Source organism: Papilio xuthus, unplaced genomic scaffold (genome assembly GCF_000836235.2).
Source record: "Papilio xuthus unplaced genomic scaffold, Pxut_1.1 DF828780.1, whole genome shotgun sequence".
Lineage (NCBI taxonomy): Eukaryota > Metazoa > Arthropoda > Insecta > Lepidoptera > Papilionidae > Papilio > Papilio xuthus.
The window spans coordinates 2683025-2703915 of NW_013529869.1; the positions used below are offsets into that span (position 1 = coordinate 2683025).

A 20891-nucleotide genomic window follows, 5' to 3' on the forward strand; every position below is an offset into this window, starting at 1 on the left:
AAAAATCGAGAACTTGACTTATTTGCGTTGTCTATTATGAAAATTAAGTGTTTTATTCTGTCCGCGTATGTTTCTGGTAATCTCAGAAACAGCTGGAACGATTTTGACTGGACTTGGACTGGAAAGTAGCTGATGTATGCATGAGTGACGTAGGCAATTGTATACGTCGTTGACGATGTTGCGGGCACAAGCCAGTCTATTCTTAAATTTGAATTGCAAACTGGATAGCAGTAATATTAAAATATTTTTCTGCACACTAGCACACAATATAGTGTCATAATCAACAACGTACAGATCGTCCGCTATAACACGACCTACGTCCAATGACGTCACACTTTAAAGTTACGAGAATGATAAAATGTATCAACTTGAGGACAGTTAATTATTTCGGCATTGCTTGTTTGTAATACATTGAAACATAATAACTAAAAGCACTGGCAGTTACAGAGCTGATAGAAATTAATTTGAGACGACAAGTGCGAGAAAATTTTGCTAAAAAAACAAAGATAAAAACTAAACTTTCCATATCACTAATAAAATGTTAAATCAAAGAAATTGATTACATTTTATTACCAATTTCTTTAATAGACCAACAAAAATTACTTGTTTTTATTTTTTTAAATATCTGTAAATCCAAAACAAATTTATATCACAAATAAACGAAATAGACAATTACTTTTTTTTAATCATAACGTAATTTGGTCAAGCATTTGTATATAATCAGTTAAGTCATGTTACATGTATCGTTCGAAAATTTTAAAATAAATAACTTAATAGAAACACCGTAAGATAACATAAAATAAATATAAATAGCACAAAGCTCTTTGAAAGCACCAGAAATATAAAGTTTATCACTAAAAGGAGTTTAGACAGACTAAACCTAAAAGATATAAATAAAAGTGTATTATATGCTATAAATTATCTTATATATCAATCAATACATATGTTCTCTTAAACTAAGTGTTTATATAATACATTGTCTCTATATATTACAACATACTCAACAAGAATATCAACAATGGACACCATAACTATGTATTAATAGAGATATATATGTTTAGTTATATATTTAATTTTATTAACCAATTAGGATTTATAATTTAATGAGTTTTATCACAATGAAAGTGCGGACATAACATAAAAAAGGGTCTTGACAGACGGACAACAAAGTGAATAAGGGTTCCGTTTTTTTTCCTATGAGATACGGAATCCTAAAAAAAATCAAAACATATATAAAAAGGGCTGCAACACTAAAGCATGTTCGCCTGGTGGATACACCGACACATCACCCTTAAGGGCCTCCATGTGCTCGAAACTAGTCAGTACCAACACCGGACGAATATACGGAGTGTTTTAGACGTTATTAGGGTTCCGTACTTAGAAAAGAAAAGAACGGAACCATTATAGGATCACTTTGCCAGCCGTCCGCCTGTCAAGACACTCTAGTTAGTAAGTTAATGATAAAGTCTCTTTTTTTTCTTTTTCTATTATTTAACATTTAAAAATAATAAATTTATTGCCAAGTTATTTCGTATTTGAAATGCAAAATATTTCTATGATTCTATTGTATATTATAAACGCATGTTTTCATTGTGAATACCACTCATTGTTATATTCGTGAAGGTTGTAATATTAACATATTGTGTTATATATTAATTATAAATGCAATAAATATAACTGAAGATTGTTGGACGTGTTAAGCGGCTAGCTTGATTCTACAAGATCTCGACTGCAAAGTTAATACATATTGTCGTCTCTATTTTGTCAAAGATAATGTAAGGGATGACAATATGTTGAAACTTCAATGCAGCGAATTTCTAGGGTTATATCTCAATTGAACACCATTGAAGCAGATCTTGAACCAACAGTAAAATCTTTGTATTGAGAGAATACGCATAACTGAAAAGAGAAAACATTTAATTTAAATAACTAGCTTTCGTTCGCGACTTTGTCCGCGCGTGAAAAAAAAATTATGTAGGATTAGCCTATGATATATTCTTCCAGCTTCCAGACATTTTTTTAAATATATACCAAATTTCATCCAAATCAATGAAGTCGATCTAAAGATTCTTCCTAAGAACCATCCATATCAACTTCCCATTTATAATAATAGGATTCGTAAGATTGTAAATAGAAATTTCTGTATGAATGGATATTTCATAGCTGGTAACTCGAAATAGCTACAGAGATTTAGACAAATTACACATAGATTACTGTCTGGATTAGCACATAAGTTACCTACAATTTTTTTTATTCGTACAGACGAAGCCTAATTAAACATAATAGTTAAAATAACTAAGCACATTTATAACAGTTGTATAACACTTTAACTGATATTACCCAGTGTATATGCCTAATGGCATGATCAACGCGTGTACAAAAACAATAAAGATGACGCAGCGCTTATATATAAAAAATATCTTCGGAACATGATCGATTTATACTGCATTAAACGTCATCAATACCTTAACAAAGATACCAATAATCGATAATATCTTAAGTAACGTAATCTAACGATATCCAAAAGCAATCATATTAATATTATAAATGCGAATGTTTGAATTGATGTTTGTAGAAGGTAGAAGGTACCTCCAGAACAGCTGCATGGCACATATAGAACATAGTCTGGAGGAACACATATGCTACTCCTTAATTTTTGTCTTAACTCGGCACGGACGGAGTCGCGGGCGACAGCTAGTTATAATTTTTTTTTAAAGTAGTAATTATTATACGATAGACGCCTTTTTCTATTTATTTACACTTTTGCATTTTGTTCTTTTCATTTCCAATATAAGTAAATAAAGCTAAAATTACAATATATAAATATCTTCAATGTTCAAGTAAAAGATAAATCTGTCACCACTTGCCCTGAACATATGGGTCGTATCACCACAGATAAGGTAGTAGTTGACCTTTTATTTCTTATCTATGTACTCCAAATAATTATCTTTATTCTCATTAGCTATTTTTATCAATTAATTAGCACAAATAAACTTAATTTATAACATGGACACAATGTAGCAATATCATGTGTAGGTTATTAAATAAAAGGTTATTAAATAAATTAATAAATATCGGCTTTATGTCTTAGATACAAATATTGAAATTAAAAAAAAACTAATGTAAAACTTTCCCCGTAACTCGTTTACTTAGTTGTTATCAAGACAGCTTATCATATAAATTAAATATTTGTTGATCTACATACATTTTGTCTCATACAAAAAAGGCATTAATTAATTTATCAATCATCAAAAGAAATCAAGAGGAAATTCATTGTCCAAATTCAAAAAAAATTTTTTGCAACTGTTCAAATAGAATATAGAATTAGTAATATTTCTAAATTACAGAAAGACTATCTGTCGCCGCGACAGCGTCCGCGAGGAGATAAAAAAAATAATTAATTAGAAGCTTATGTATTTTTCCAGAGTAAGTTCTACATATATGCCAAATTTAAGCAAAATCCGTTGAGCCATTCCGGAGATACCTTCAAACAAACATTCATCCATCCAAGCTTTCGCATTCATAATATTAATAAGATTTACCAATCATTATTTTTTAATACTATCCACTTATTCAGTTGTTTTTTTTCACAAATGGCAAAAAATAAACAGAAATACATCAGTATCTTACCTTATCTTTTAGCTGTTGACACATATGTAATGCTGCCGTTAACATAAACAGAACATCGCTCAACCAGGGCACAGCACAATCCGCCTGACACGAGTCTATACGCATTGTACCATGTACAGAACTCAACTGGTACGCTACAAATATCAGCTTATGGGACTGTATGTAGAATGATATTGCTAAATCTTCAGGCAGATTCGGGGATAATGCTTTCTGAAAATCCACAAATAAATTATAGAAAATGAAATCTACCATAGTTGTACCTGGATAAGGATGGAGAAACCATATTTTTTTTTTATTTAGAGGTTCTCGGTTATACTATTTTCTCAGTTTTGGAGGTAGTCTGTCTCGGCCAGCTTAAAGAGGTTTCTTGCTATCTTTTATCTAGGTTGGATTGTACAAAGATGTATTATTTATGTTGAGTTATAATTATATCTTACCATATTTCTACTCTTCATAAGCTCATCTATCGTTTTCTTCTTAGGTAAAACTAAGGCAGTCCTAGCCCTCTGTAGGGAACCAAGAAGGCATTGTATAATATGTAAGACCTCCTCTGAAGACCTAAAATACAAATAGACATTAGCGCTAATCAAAATAAATTACTTATTTTTCTCACATAAGTAGCAAACCTCCGATGCGGAACCTGTACATGAGAAGCTGAACACTACTGTAGCCTACTTTAACACATAGATTATACTATATTTGTACCCTTTTCCTCGCGCGGTAATGTCAATCTACTCTGGCCCCAGCTACAACTCCGCGATATTTGCTTCCGCACATGCTTATATGAGTCAATAAAAACAAAACTACATTTTTGTCATAGAATAGACATCGATTTTTTAGAAAAAAAATCCTCTTCTAATCCACTTGTCAATCTTCTCTTTAATGTAGCAGAATTATTTTTTTTACAAATTTTATAAAAAAACAGCATTCAATGTAATTTAGAGTATTGGGAATAAGCCCCTTTTACTATGGTATGCAATCATATGTTTTATTTCCTTTGAAGGAATCACAAAATGACACTGGCGAGTATTCACAGTCCCGTGATTAGCTGCTAACCAGAAATAGATACTTGACTATCAAATTTCTATATTCATACATTCATATCTGGATCATAGTAATAAGATTATCAATATCTTTAACTAATAAAGCTTAGATATAATTGGCAATTATATTTATCTTATCAACTAAATTTACTTCATAAATACCTGAACACGTAGTGTTTATCAACATTGTCAATGTAACCTATAGCCTGCTGCAAATGGTTTGCTGCATCTTGTATCTGTTGTAGCTTCCAGGGCCCATCTTGGTTGATTGAAGTGCGACATATAGAATGCATTTGCCTTAAAACTTTAAAACTGATATCCTAGAAATAGAGTATTACAGATATTTAAAACATATACTTTTAAGACTCACCAACAATCTTGATATGTTTCACAACCCAGAGGTTGAAAAGCAATCATCGGTTTAAGCACCTGGACTTTGACTTCCACCTTTAGACTTGCACGCAAACATATCAAGACATTTCTAATGGTCAACATTTAAAAATAATACATTTGGTTAAGGAAGCATACAATGCTATGACTGATCATAAGATAAAAATACTTAATAAACATGAAACAGAAACAAACAACATATTCATTATTGCTACATATTATTTAAAAACATCATAATTAACTGGTTTGAAAATTAAACCTTTCATACTCACTGCATGACTAATGCTATCACCAGTTAAGGTGACAATACATTTAAGCTGCTCCGGTTGTGAAGTAAGAATGAATTTATCTTGCTTTTGTCCTTCATTCCCATATAAAGGCACAGGAAACCTGTGAGCACATTCCTATGAAGAAAAATAATTATATATAGTATAAATAATTAAATAAACACATTAATCTCAAATCCCTGTTGGTGCTCTTTCCATTTGTATAATTATTTTATGCATAATTTATTTTCTAGTTTTCAAGGTAAATAAAACATTCAGAATTAACACACTATTGTTTGGTAATGTACTAACTATAAAAAAATCAAACATTTATATAAATATTATTGCAACAAAAACACTGGTACTCTAGGGAGACGTTCTCAATGATAACTTACTATCAATAACTTCGGCCAAATACTTTCAAATTCTAAAGGCACTAAGCATCCACTTTATATAAATAGCATGATCACGTACAATAATGTGTAAAATGATTTTACTTACGACTAATACTGAATGGAGCTGATGTAATATAGAGTGTACTTCTTCACGTAGCACCCATTCAAATTCTTCTTTCTAAAATAAATTATATATTTCATTAAAACAATAAAGCATTCTTCAAATTTAAAACGTATTGAACATCAATTATAATTATTGTATTATACCAGATTAGCAGCCTCTTCTTTTTCGTTGTCATTCATTTCTATAAGATTTTATATTAATAATTTCCGTAATTCTTCAAATTTTTACTTTATTACATTGACAGACTGACAGCTCATCCAAATGAACTGCACACGGCACAGAGTATGTAAGAGAAAGAGGACCAAACAGATTATAAATAAGAGCACAGCCGAACTGGGCGTCCCGTGGCCGTCACTGCCACTTCTTTCCACTTTCCAGTTTCATAATTCCAGTCACATCAAACGTCACTGTAACGTAAAATCGAAACATCGATACCTAGAATCGATAAATGCTTGTAATTATTAAAGTCAACACAATAACGGCTGTATTTTATTACAAACCAAAAGTTAAATTAAGTAATAAGTTCAGTCAGGTCAGTGGGATAAATATAAAACTTTCTTCACCCTCAAAATAATTCTGGTCGATACGAAGTTTTGAAAAATGAAATGTAATAAATGACAATTCTATCAATTACCGTTTGTGCGAAACCGAAAATAATTTAATAACTTATGAAAATGGTTTTTCCGAAGAAACTTGAGGCTTTTTACACAAAATTAGAATTATCTTTACGTGAAAAGGGACTCATTGCAGGGTACAATTATAACTTTAAAACATAACCTACATAAACATACCTACATTCCTAACATACTGTGCAAAGTCTAATTTTTACTTGTTACATTCAAAGTGCCTTGATATTGAACATAAACATTATATTTTTCTTTACTCGATACCTAATTCAATTATATATTTTTTTTTAGAAAATCAGGACGACATATGAAGTTTCCTTATACATTTTCTGCAAAAATAGCACAGTTTCCGATATTTTTCTACATGAAAAATAACATTATTTGGATGTATTATCCGCTAGGGATAGCAGTTGGTTTGTATTTAATTTCGAACATTCATGAAATGGCAAATTCTGAAGAAAACCAAAGAAGTTGGGCTGAAACTCAAAGAAAAATGGCAGAAAAAGAAAAACACCATTAATTGAATTGTGTAATATTTGCCTTAATGTGTTTGTTTCTAATCGAAGGACTGTTTTCTAAAACAAGAATTTTTCCTTGTCTCAGTACTTTGAATAAACTCTAATTTGCTTTTGAAACTTGTTTTTTTCTTTCTTTGTTTCATTAAATAAACTTTCTTGTGACACATTGTAAATATATGAATTACTAAACGTATAGCCGTAAATATATCAGTTTTAAAATGCAATGAGAAATTATTACAATTGATTCTGTACTGCTCACCAGCTCGTTTGTTTTTATTTGTTATTCGAGTTTTTAAAACAGTTTCAAGACTCATAATATTGGACAATAAGGGCAATACCAACGTCATAGTTTTTAATTTTTGCAAGACTACGATTTAATGTCAAACTGATGTCGTCAGAGGTCGGAGTCATGTCATTGTCAAATTTTAATCAAATCTCTTCAGTGTTGTTTTCTGTGATTGTTTTTATTAATTTGGTAGATTAATTTATACGGCTATGCAGAAGTCATAATCATACGGGGATGAATATCTTTGTGTGCAATTCATATTTTAGAAACTTGTAATTATGTGGGTTAAACCGCAAGAAGTCTTCATAAAAACTGCGCTGTGGTAATTTATTTACCTGACAATATTTGCTTATCTTTTGTCTTGAATACGATAATGCTAATTTATACTTTAGACTATAATTATTATTTCCATGAATATACAGGGACTGTGATGAGACAACACTATATTTTGTTCTTCAAAGAAGAAAGGGCCATGGCAAATCAAAAGGACTGTCTTCACTTCTAGTAGGCACACTTGATAGTGTCTGGGATACAAAACCTGCCCCTTATAGGATATTACATCAGACACCTAATTCTGAAATATATTATGGTGATTAAAGATTACTATTTTTAAAGTTTTTAAATAACTTCAAAGAGTTGATATAAGACTTACTTTCTTTGCTTTAGTTATAGCCACAGCCTTGACAGAGAAAGAAATCCGACAAGACTGGCAATGGTTGTTTGACAATGTTAGCCCTACCTTGCATTCCTTTGATACTGAAGAAGAGATTACAGAATTTGTCTGCTGTAAAATTAACTCTATTATTGCTACTGAACAGGAGAATTTAACAGAAGGTAATGTGAAATGAGATATTTGTCGAATTAAGTATACTTTAAAAAGTATAAATATAGACATATTAATAGGATCTGATAAATTTGTTCTGTGTTAATTTTGTATATAGATTTTGGTTCTGCATTTCTGATGTTGTCCTCAACTCCCTTAATTTTATTTTTTATTTACACAAGAATCCCGTCAACAATAAACAACAAAAAAGAATTAGTGATATTGTTCCTTTCATTCATTCAATGACCAAGAGAAATAGAGAATATTTTTTTATATAATCTTATTTAATATTGCATATAAATGAATCTGTATTATAATATTTTTTCTATTCCTTAATAGATGAAGATACATACAAAAATGTTGATTATGAATTTCACCAAAGATTTGCAATGCCAAAAGATGAAAAACTGGTGTGTTACTATTCTTGCAGGTATGTATTATAAAAAGGAAATATGAAGGTGACTTAATTACTGCAGAATTTTATAAAAAAAAGTATTAAATTATTTTATTAAAAAGTAGCCTATAATATGCCTGGGCCGTCAACTATCTTCCCATCTAAGTCAGAATCCATCCAGGCATTCCAGAGATTACAAGAATAAATCCCGACATTGTTTAATTATGTAACTTCATAATAAAATTTAACATTTACCCAATTTTAACACATTACATCAATTATTTCTGTATTATAACTAAATGTTTGTTAATGTCAGCAATATGTATTATTTTCCTTAACAGCTATTGGAAAGGTAAAATGCCTCGACAAGGATGGTTGTATTTGTCAGTACACTATATGTGCTTTTATTCATATATATTTGGAAAGAAGACAACTCTTAAGATCAGATGGGCGGATGTCACTGAACTTGCAAAGACCAATAGCATATTGTTTCCGGATTCAATCAAAATAGTAACAAGAGATGGGGAGCATTATTTCACAATGTTTTTGAAGAAAGCTGAAACTTTTGCATTAATGCAACAACTAGCTAACATAGCTATGAAACAGTAAGTGTAGACATAACTTTTTTAATATTGATCATGTGTGAAAATTAAATTAACAACAAACATATCTGTATTACTGTTTTCAAATATCTTGGCATCCCAATCTCATTCTCATGCTGTGCCCCGTAACACCTAAATTGTGTTCTTAGCGGAGCCTTGCGCAAAGTTCAGAGCCGCATAGATACCTAAAAACTAACATAGTAAAGAATGTTCTTAGTGTAATTATTATTACTACTTTTTTAATAGTGATTATTAGAAATGTATTATGCAAGTATGTACTTAATAAATCATTTTTTCCATAATAATTTGATTACTTTTATGTCTTTATATGTTACATATAATTGTGTAAACAATTAGTTTATGACTTGAGTGCACTTTCTTATCAATTGCTTTTATGTGTTCTAACTATGCTAAAGGTTTTATCAAACTAAATTTTTTGGTATATTTTATTTTAAAATTACTCCCATAATTTTTTGTAATTTCTCGATTTATATTTATGTTTCAAAATAAAAAATAGTTACAATTTATCTGTCTTACTTATGTCTTAAATTTTTTAAGGTTAATCGACGATAAATCTGGCAGCTTTAACATGGATAAAGATTTACTCACAAAGTTAAGTAAGAATGTACCAAAGAAGCCGTCATTCCTCAAGCGAGATTTGGACGCTAGGAAGCAATCGAATCTGTACACACTACGTTTTCGATTACCGCATACAGAGAAACTTGATGGTAGTGAAGAATGTACATTGTGGACACCATATAATAAAAGATACAATTGGGGCAGATTGTATCTCTCGCAGAATTTTATATGCTTCGATAGTAGGGTAAGTGATACTGTTATCTGTCACCAAAAGTAAATTAGATTTTTTATTTATCATATTGTAACATTGATTTCTAGGTTTAATAATTTATTTTAAAAAATAATACAGTAAAATACTGGTTATAAATACATTGACGGAATCTGCAATATTCAAAAGGAATAACTGAATTACAATAGTAATATTGTATTAAAAGTGTTATGATGGGTTATGTATTATATAAGGATTCTTAGATATTTTAAAACATATTTTATGTGCTTATTGTTTAAATTTGCAATAACAATACAAAGCATAATGTTCTTGACACATATATTGTCGTGCGATGTCCATTTGCTTTATGAGTCACGGTGAGGCAGGCGCGTGCTGTGCGCTCTGTACTGCTCATTACTCTATTGTTATCATGACTTATTGACGACTTACAGCATTCAATTACTCTACCTTCATATGCTTGACCTCACTTAGTCCACAGTGCGATTTATACGGCAATTTGTGAGATACAACTTGTACTTTGTAGTACCAGAGAGAAATGTTTTTGGCCAAATAATGCAAACATTATTTAACCGTGGGTTTCTGAGACTGAAATCTCTTTATTCGAATCTTAAAACATTTTTTTTTGTGAAAGATGATGACAGGGATGACGATATGATTAAGGTCTCAGAAACCGGTAATACAAGACTACTAAATTGCCTAAAGAAAAATATATCAGCAACCTTACTCTAATTTCTATTAAAATTTTTGGTTTCTCTTATCTGTCGTTATAGTTTTTATCTTATGTGTTAGTATTGTTTACTGTTTTAAAAATATTACCCATTTTTGCATTTTGACTCCTTTATTTTGTTGTAAAATAACATAATGCCCTCGGGCATCAACCCTACTGTTTAGCTAGTGACATAAAAGTAATAATTCTCCAGGTGAGACATCTGGTGAGGTTGACAATACCACTGCGCAATGTTCACCAAGTTGAGCGCGCGGATTCAGGAGGCGCGGGTAGCTCTGACTCCGGCAGTATCCTCATCACGACCGCGCACCACACCAGCTTTCTCTTCGGCAATATATCTGACAGAGACTTCCTCGTACACAAGATATCTGAACTGCTCGCTAAATTGCCCAAGTAAGTTGGTTATTCACGAGATAGTTATTCTAGTAATGGTGAGTTTCTGAGACCAAAATCTCTGTATGAAACATATCGAATCAGAGATAACAGTATGTTCAAACATATTTTGGTTTCAGAAACCCACGGTTTCTTGTCTAATGCATGGTGAATGAACCTTATTTATGGGAATTTAAGTCGGTCCTTTAAGGTCCATAAATTTTCTACATTGGCTTTATTTTTTACTTTTGAAAGTATGAATAGAATAAATCGAGTAAGTAAATAAGGTACACTAAAATAGCAGAGTACTAACATTCATCATCATCAGGTCACTGTACGTCCCCACCGAGGGGCTCGGAGCCTACCCTAAGTTAGGGGTGACTAGGCCATAGTCAACCACGCTGGCCCACTGCGGGTTGACTTTTCACATATCTTTAAATTTCTTCTCAGATTTGTGCAGGTTGCATCACGATGTTTCATTAGTTCAAAATTAAACTTGCAAATGTACGAGGGATGTGTAATAATTAACAACAAAACATTTATCATAACGATAATTCAATTTGCATAGACAATGTTTGTATGTATCGATAAACAAATTGCGTAATTCATCATTTGATATACAAATTATTTATATACATTTGCAGTTATATCTGTCAAGTTGCGTTATATGATTGAATTATTTAATTTAATTTACAATACAAACTAGCCAATAGAGTAATGATACCCAGTCGTGAGTTCGAATCCATTCGACTGTCAGATTTTATGTAATGGTTTAACTAACCATAAGGTGGAAATCTTACTAATATTATAAACGCGAATGTTTGAATGGATGGATGTTTGTTAGAAGGTATATCCAGAACGGCTGCATGGATCTCGCTGAAATATAAATGTAAAACATAGTCTGAAAGAAAACATAGGTTATTAAGTACTGGCCAAAGTTAATACAATTAAAAAAAATGTATGTATTTGGACTTTACGGATGAGAGGATGCATGGAAAGGGAAAATATTTTCTTTCTATGCGTCCCCTCGTCCGTCGATTAAAGGTAGGCAACGCATATGCAATTGCGTATGTCTATGGGTAACGGTCACTTCGCTATTACAACGATTTCAGGTGGCCGCTCACTCGTTTGCCACCTTGTGATATAAAAAAAATCTTCTAACAAACCGACATTGTAATAATGTGAGTGTTGTTTCCAGAGGTATACGAGGTTATAGATAACGCGTGTCTGTATTTCTCGCTTGCTTACTAATAGCATCCGAATGACATTTGCCATTTAGCTGATAATGCATAATTGTTTATAGTCGTAGATAATTTGTATATAAGATTCTATTTTGAAGTAAAAATTATAATATATAATTTTTTACATATGGACGATGTATTTATTTTATCTTATATCTTTAAATGTGCAATTCTTGTATATATAATTGGAATCTCGAAATCGGCTCCAACGATTTTCATAAAATTTAGTATATAGGGGGTTTCGGGGACGATAAATCGATCTAGCTAGGAATCATTTTTGGAAAATGTCATTTTATTCATGTTTTATCGATAATCAACTTAAACATAAATTAACTTTTTCTATCGGTAAGTTCGAAAAATATTATTCATATTTCATCATTTTATTAGTAATTCGTACTTAAATATAATTTCCGGTCATCCAGATTTTATAATGTAAATTATTATACATGTACCCACATACGTTCAATGCTATTGTTGTAAAGAATCACGCGTCATGTCAACTAATCATCATTGGAAGGTAATCAGCGGGCAGCATGGGAGCTAACAAATGGCATGAATATTTTATTTTTGTATTATTATTTAAATTTCGTGAATGGTCAGTGATTTATATAGGGAGAAGGCGACAAGAGTTCAAGAGAGGAATGAAGAGGGACCGGATTGGGCGCCTCAGCCTCCTCTGATGACCTTATTCAAGACCCACCAGACGGCCACCATTAGGCAGATACAACAGAAAAAGGTATATGATTGTTTTATATCTTACTAGAATACCAGTTCACCTCAGCGGGGGCACGGCTGTGTCTTCTGTTAGTCTGAGAGCTGTAGATTTTCATGGCTGGTAGGAATCACGTCGGAATAGAATAATAGTAAGGGAGGCCAAGCGGGGATTTTTGGATTAAACATAAGAACCTTGCACCAAATCGAGCATTCTAGAACGGCACTTTAAGGGTAGCCGGTCAAACTACTAAGTTAAAAAAAATCGGCTAGTAGGAATACTAAATTGGGTGCTAGGTTCACCTTATGTTTAATCGCCACGCTTGAGTAAATCCAGAAATCTGAGGTTTGAATTGAAAATGATTTGAGACGCAACTTCTTTTCTTAGGAAAGAACGGATGGCATTCATTTTTTGGTCAAATATCTTCTAGTAAATAAAAGCTATGTAAGTAAAGTTTCTTAATGTAGTATTAAATCGGAGTGTTTTTGTAGGAGAAACAATGGGAGGATCATATGGCTGAAGTAGGTCGTGGTGTGAGTATGTATCAGACAACAGCTGGCAGTGAACTTGTAGTCAATGGTATACCGGAGTCTCTACGAGGCGAGTTGTGGAGCGTTTTCTCAGGTTCCATTCTACAGAAAGTGCAGAATAAAGGACTGTACGCGAAACTCGTTAATGAAGCTCTGTCCTCTAAGAATCAAGCGAATGATGAAATCGAAAGAGATTTACACAGATCGCTGCCTGAACATCCCGCGTTTCAAAATGATGTTGGTAAGTACTTTCACTATACTGTCCTTTAAAGTTGTATTACTTAATCGACATTGAAAATTTGAGGAATATTTTCGGCTAAACACATGAGAGATTAGAAATAGTTTGATGCAATAGTAACACTAGCTGTGGCCCACGACTCCGTCAGCACTAAAAAAAAAGTAATTAGCTTATGTGTTCTTCCAGACTATGTTCTACATCTTTGCTGAATTTCAACTAGATCCATACAGCCGTTCTGTAGATACCTTCTAACAAACATACATCCATCCTTTCATCCAAACATTCGCATTTATAATATTAGTAAAATAGAATTTTAAAAGTTAAACTGATCTAATTTGATATGTGATTTTGTAGTTGACGTGACCATAGAGTATTAAAGTCAATGTGTTAGAACCATAGACAATGTATCTTCCAGGTATATCAGCGTTACGCCGTGTTCTCTGTGCTTACGCACTCAAGAACCCCACCATTGGCTACTGTCAGGCGATGAATATCGTGGCATCCGTCCTGCTGATCTACTGCCCGGAGGAGCAGGCGTTCTGGCTGCTGGCCACTATATGCGAGACTCTACTGCCTGATTATTATAATACAAGGGTCGTTGGCGCTCTGGTATGAATTAATTAACAATTTTTTAAACTTTTTTACAGTTAATTTTTTTAACGGTCGCCCGCGATTTAGTCAGCTTATTGTTAAAAAAGTACTTGAATATGCCCGTTTGCATCAGCTCTCAGTCCAAGTTCCGTCAAAATCAGTGCAACTGTTGAAGAGATTATCCGGATCAAACTCGACCAGTCCGCAAGGAAATACAGACAGACATAATTTTTTAAATTAGTTTTTTCATTATCAGCAAAGTAAATACATCTTTAGTTGTTATACTATATTTTTTTTGTTCTGGTTCTGGTCCAGTAAAATATTGTGTAAGTTACAAGATAATATTAAGTTCATCTTGAAAGGTGGATCAAGGCGTGCTGGACGACTTGACGAAGAGCCACCTGCCGGAGCTGCACGCCAAGCTGGACGAGCTGGGCATGATGAAGATGATCTCGCTCTCCTGGTTTCTGACACTCTTCATCAGCGTCATGCCGTACGAGTGCGCCGTCAATGTCATGGACTGCTTCTTTTATGACGGTGCTAAAGTAATATTTCAGGTAAGTACATTGTTCGTATCTTTTCCATCACTTCCTCCTTTATACCCTTACCATCCAATTTCTCACCACTGGGTACGATTTAAACAATTTTTTTGTTGTTGTTTGCAGGTAACTCTGACAATTCTGGACATCAACCGCGACAAACTGCTGAAGTGCGCGGAGGACGGGCAGGCGATGCAGGTGCTCAGCGAATACCTCGAGGGTATCTACAACGAGGAGGCCATGGCGCTCTCCACTGAGCCCAGGACCGCTGATAAGGTAACGTTAAGAAAATGTGGTCAAAACTGTTCTGTCCTGCTCGAAGGACCATGTTTTTTTTAACTTAATTTACCAAAAAGAAAGATGATAATGAAAAAGTGTGTTTCGACTTTGGAAATGCAAACGGTTGTTTGTAAATTTAGAAAGTTCTTTTACTTCGGTTTAAACTCATCGCGTTTCCTGTGTGTGTGTCAGACGATAAAGATCCAAGAGCTGGTGTACCAGTCGTACCGGTCGTACGGCGCGGCGGTGAGCAGCGAGTGCATCGAGCACCTGCGCCTCAAGCACCGCCTGCGCGTCGTGCGACACCTCGAGGACAGCCTCGAGAAGAACACGCTGCGGGCGCTGCAGCACGACCGGCTGCTCGACTACAACGAGCTGCAGGTGAGACACTGATTCGAACTCAGGACCTGCAGATTACAAGTCAAGTGTTTAATCCCTGAGGCTCTTTGCTTAACCATTGGGCCAGTGAAATTTAGATTTTTCTTAGATTTATGTTGATGTCAGTGGTTATTTAAATATGTGAATTCCCTAGGAGCTTCTGAGTGTAATCCGCGAGGAGCTGTTCTGGGCGAAGCGAGTGCCGTGCGAGCGTCTGGAGGCGCCCTATGAGGCCTACAGGTTGGACTACTCCCAGTTCAAGACTCTCTTCACCGCGCTCTCGCCCTGGGCCAGGGGAGAGTACGCCGATGCTATCACTGCTAGAATGTTCAAGGTATTTTATTTTATTAGACGCTTGACCGCATTTTTAGTCATACAGATATTTACAAAACAAATTCTTTCCGTTCTTCAAAGTAATAATATTATTAAAATGCAAAATTAACTTTGTTAAATCGAGTAGTTAGTCCGACTCGAAGGACCTTTTAGAAAGTGGTCCTTCGAGTTGGATTTTTTTTATGAGGTGAATCGGGCAATGTATAAACTTGTTGCAGTTGGTGGACCACGACGAGGACGGCGTGGTGAGCGCGCGCGGGCTGAGCGTGGCGCTGGGTCTGAGCGCGCGGGCGGACGCTCAGCGGCGGCTGCGGGCGCTGTACTGTGCGCACGCGCCGCCGCTGCTCAGCGCGCTCGACCTGCTGCCCGCTCACTACACCGATACCGGGGAGGAGCTCGCCGCAGACGCCATCTCCTTCTTTGACAAGTACGCTCTAATCAACCGTCTCGTTCTTCGCCTTTAGAGGTGCTCTTTTCCTCCTTATCTTCTCTTCACCGGTCAAAGTTATATAGCAAACTAGCAAATTATTAAATAAAAATAGCCTTTAATATGCCCGCGTGCATTATTTAGAAATTAGTCCAGGCGTTTCGCCGTTTTATCAGCTACGTAAATATGTCATGTGTAGGAGATATGATTATTATTTAATAACTGTAGTGTGGAGAGTCCGGCGAGCGGGGAGGTTGCGGAGGGTGGGGAGGGTGCGGGCGGTGCGGGAGGGCTGCAGCGCTCCATCAGTCAGGTGTGCAGCGACACCGGCAACATGGACAAGTCCACTGACAGCGCATACACGCAATCCGGTATGTTATACACTATATCCACAATCAAATCACTTCTGTTGAGTTTTTTATAAGGTGGCAAACAAGCAAGCGGCTACCTTAATTCGCCAAAATGGCGAAACGACCACTGTCCGAAGACATGCCGAGTTGCAGTTGCGTTGCCTTGCCTACCTTTAATCGATTTGTGAATATCAAATACACTTTTCCTTTTCATCCTTTTTTAACATGTTGTCACGTACGTGTCAGATACGGAGGCGAGTGCGGTGCGAGCGTGCGCGCTGGTGGGTCTGGCGGCGCCGGGCACGCCCTCCAGCCCGCCCCGCGCCCCGCCCGCGCTGCCCCGCGCGCACCTGCTGCGCCTGCTGGCCGCGCTGCACGGACTCACCGAGCACAGCGCGCCGCTATACGAGGCCGTCGCCAGAGCCGGTACGTACTACTCGCTCGCATTCTTTTACCTACAGAAAGATGATCCGCGTCCTATACTTACCCTGCTCTGTCGCATCCGATTGTAGGCAAAATTACTTCCACTGGTCGTCTTGTGCGGTCAAGGTATTGCACAGGGCGAGATAATTCGTGTAACAGATGTTATTGTTGCTGGCTCTAACACTGTTAAACACGGCGCTTGTCTTTCTCTCATAATAATCATTTATTTAAATTTCTCTTACTGAAATAGATATGAAATAAGTAATGACAGTGTTGCGGTGTGTTGTGGTGCAGGCACGCTGCTGCTGCAGCTGGGCGAGCTGTCGCAGCGAGGGGTGCTGGAGCGCGAGGTGTCGCAGGACAGCCTCTACCTCGCCGCCTCCTCCAACCAGCCGCCGCAAGTCAAGGTACCGCCAACTCTGTCTTAGTAATACACATATATAGGAGAATACTTTATTTTACATATTTCTACGTATTTCAGTGAACCTAGCATGAATATTTGCGATAATTTATAGTCATCATCTATTATGTTAAAATTAGTATTTTAATGTACTATACGGCCGACAGGAGGCGCTAAAAATGGAAGAAAAATGCTTAAATTAATTTTAACCGACTTCAAAAAGACAAAAGTAGAAAGTTATCAATTCGTCTGGTTTTTTTTTAAGTTTTTTTGAAGTCTGCTTTTTTACAGGTTAATATTACACTTTTTTTATATAGTTTGATAGTTGTAATTGTAAAGTGTTAATAAAATTTCCTATAGCTGGATCCAAACGGTAATCAAACAGTTGACGAGGGAACATCGTCCGCTCAGATGTCACCGACAAAGGAAAATGAACCTTCAGCGGAGAGCGAATGGTTCATAACTCTGGAGCAGTTCTTGGCCACGATGCTCACAGAACCTTTGCTGGAGGAATTCTTTAACAGACAATTCCCTCTGTTGCCGCAACTGGAAGCTTTGCGACAACGAGATCGTTCACAATCTATATCTTAGCTTGATACTTGATTAACTATTCTTGATACTTGAATTGTTAATATTGTGACTACTGTGTCCTGTTTTTGAATTTATATGACACTTAAGTTTTTGTTATATATTTTTTTAGTTACACTAATTTAAATTTTTGAATAAAATAACCAAAATCGTTTACAACGAATTTTATGTTGAGATATAGATTTTATTTTACTATATCTTGGATATTTTAAATAGAAAAAATTGTGTTATATAAAATTTGTCATTGAATAATTATTTGCTTTCTTTTGTAAACTTTTATTTAATTTACATTTAAATTATTTCCTTAAAGTAATTTAAGATTTAAAAATCATGTATTTGAACACATTTACAAAATACGATAACAATATAATATAATTCAGAAATTTCAAAATTACGACAAAAATTAAACATTCCAAATTTTTTCTTTGAATTTAGGTTTATAATTAAGCCATATTAGTTTATAAGTAGACGTATTATGCGTGCACAATCACGTGACAGTCGCGTTGAATTTAACACCCCCCCCCCACCGCCATCGTCCTATTGTGTTATATATTCGCTATTCTTATAATACATTGTTCACGCTATGACGTCATCGGATTACTCTACACTGTTATTGTGCACATCCTGTATTTATATATGTGTATTTTATTTAGGTTTAAGTTAATTGAGATTTTTTCTTTTTATGTAATTTTTTGGTATAAAAAAGTAGATTGCGTTAATCAAATACTAAGTTTATTCTAAAATATCCATACACAAAAAAACTATGTTTTGGACTCAAATTCAGACTAAAAAATAATATCAGAATTTATTATGTATACTTTAGTAAATTTTTCATTTGAGATAAAATCCTATTATTTACTTAAATATATATATGTCATTTTTTATCAAAGCTTTTTATTTCGAATATTTTTAAATTAAATGCTATTAAATGAAACTACACTATAACCAATGTATAATATTCGTTAAATATATAAAAAATGTTTGTAACCGTATTTACTATGTGTATTCAATAAAGAGCCTTGAGCAATATTAGTTATAATAAGAAATGTTTTTTTAATAACAAAAAATAGTGTTACCGCAATAGTTAAATTATTTAAATATATTTTACTTAAAAAGCTTACTTATTAATTGTATATTGCAGTTTGAAAAAATATTTTGAAAAATCTGATTAATTTTAATTTTAGAAAAAAAAATTGCGCGTTTTATTGCATTTTCTTCAAATAAACTCAAGCATTCCTCATAATAGGGCTTCGCGTAAATCAATGGTGCTTACGAAAATATTTTGTATTTCCTGCTTACACGCTTTCATGTAACATTATGACAAAGTTATAGAGATTTTCTGTTTAATAACAAAATTATTTAGAAGCTTTTTATGTATATACATATGTATTATGTATATGATAAATATATTTGCTAGTGCTAGTGATAAAAGCGAAATTAACAAAAAGTTACTGATGACAAAATTCATATGACTATATGTAGAGATATAACTTAACTTATATATAACATTGCGTGAGCTTACGAAAAGTATATCTTAAAATGATACATTGCATCTGATAAATTAACATATTTTTATATATCTCCAATTAAGATTGCATGTTTATTTTTATATGCTAAAAATATATATATTGCGAGGCGTAGATACCGCACTTGTATATATTCATTATCAATAGATATAAGTTATATGTACTTTGTTTAACATTTCAACTCGAACTTTGATAACTTCATTTCTCCGTTGTACATCTGACCTGTTGGGCATAAGTCAAATTATAACAAGCTTACTAAAGGCTTGTTCTAACCAGTCTAGTATTTTAGTAGTAGCGAAAAATTTAGCAACAAAACGTGTTTGATTACTTCGACTTAAGATACTAATCTACTCGATTATATTTTCGTTTTTCTGACACATTTAATTACTAAATTGCTCTAGTACTTTTCAGATGCGAACAAGCCTTAATACTAAAGGTACTCGTGCATTGACCCGAGCCGGATACTCCGTATGCTCGGATTTAATAAATTTCCTTTATCTTTCGATGCTTGGTGCGTATGATGGACGCAGCGCTATGAAAAATCATAAAAGCTAACTAAATTCCGTTGTGAGTTGTGCGTTCGGCGCGGACCAATGTACGCTTACCTTAAAACGATAATAGAAATATGCCTCTCGATTAAATAATGTTGGATCTTATTGTAAATTAAAGTGAAAAACCTCGTCAGTTGAATATTCTTAAAACTTGTTATATGTGTTTTTTTAATAAATAAATAATCGATGTTTACGCCTACAATATTATTGTGTATCGTTCTATTGCACAATTAATTTTATTTAGCTTATAATTGATAATGTAATCGCTATAAGTTAACGGCCATAAGTACCTATGTTAGTATGGGTTTACACTGCAGAAACACATACAAGAACCTTTACCTTCGGGGAAAAAATTTAAATATCTAGGTTTTTGTATATGTTTCGACAGTTAAAACTCGTTGAAATACTACGCATATATTACCTAATACACATTTGTTTGAAAATTTTATTGTATTTTATTATCTTCAAAACTATTCTTTAGCAGTAATGTAACAAAATAAATTTGAATAATTTGCTTATACCAGTTTTTAACTGATAGTATTCGCATAACAAAATATTACTATTCGTCTTTTTTTATGAATTTGTATATAAATATTCAACTAATTTGTATATCAATTGTATTGTTCTTTTCATATATCTTGGTGGCTCAAAGGCTAAAATTGTGGTGTATCGACTCGCGCGAAGCTAACAGCCGTCAAGACATGATAATTGGACATACGTATTATGTGTGCACGTAATTTTTCTAAAGAGGGCAAAGATTTAATGAAATTTAAACAATCTG

The 20891-nt window shown here is 33.9% G+C and overlaps 2 protein-coding genes across 3 annotated transcripts; one reads left to right on the plus strand and one right to left on the minus strand.

The window, feature by feature from the left end:
- Positions 1-650: 650 nt before the first annotated feature.
- On the minus strand, positions 651-6201 carry rogdi (rogdi atypical leucine zipper). Its single transcript, XM_013327022.1, has 7 exons — positions 5992-6201; positions 5831-5902; positions 5336-5467; positions 4836-4993; positions 4068-4188; positions 3631-3840; positions 651-1899 (listed from the first exon to the last, which is right to left on the minus strand). The coding sequence occupies exons 1-7, from the start codon at positions 6025-6027 to the stop codon at positions 1831-1833; spliced, it is 798 nt and encodes a 265-aa protein (XP_013182476.1). The 5' UTR covers positions 6028-6201; the 3' UTR covers positions 651-1830.
- Positions 6202-7371: 1170 nt separating this feature from the next.
- On the plus strand, positions 7372-18143 carry Tbc1d8-9 (TBC1 domain family member 8/9). Of its 2 annotated transcripts, none has more exons than XM_013326913.1 (19): positions 7372-7600; positions 7701-7867; positions 7945-8112; positions 8441-8531; positions 8837-9100; positions 9656-9920; positions 10826-11025; positions 12846-12981; positions 13449-13728; positions 14141-14334; positions 14679-14873; positions 14982-15131; positions 15327-15515; positions 15667-15846; positions 16064-16272; positions 16501-16643; positions 16869-17048; positions 17340-17452; positions 17806-18143. In XM_013326913.1, exons 1-19 carry the CDS (start codon positions 7557-7559, stop codon positions 18034-18036), a joined length of 3399 nt encoding a protein of 1132 aa, XP_013182367.1. In that variant the 5' UTR covers positions 7372-7556; the 3' UTR covers positions 18037-18143. The 2 variants fall into 2 exon arrangements, with proteins under 2 accessions (XP_013182367.1, XP_013182368.1); XM_013326914.1 differs by having other exon boundaries at positions 12858-12981.
- The last annotated feature ends 2748 nt before the right edge of the window (positions 18144-20891 follow it).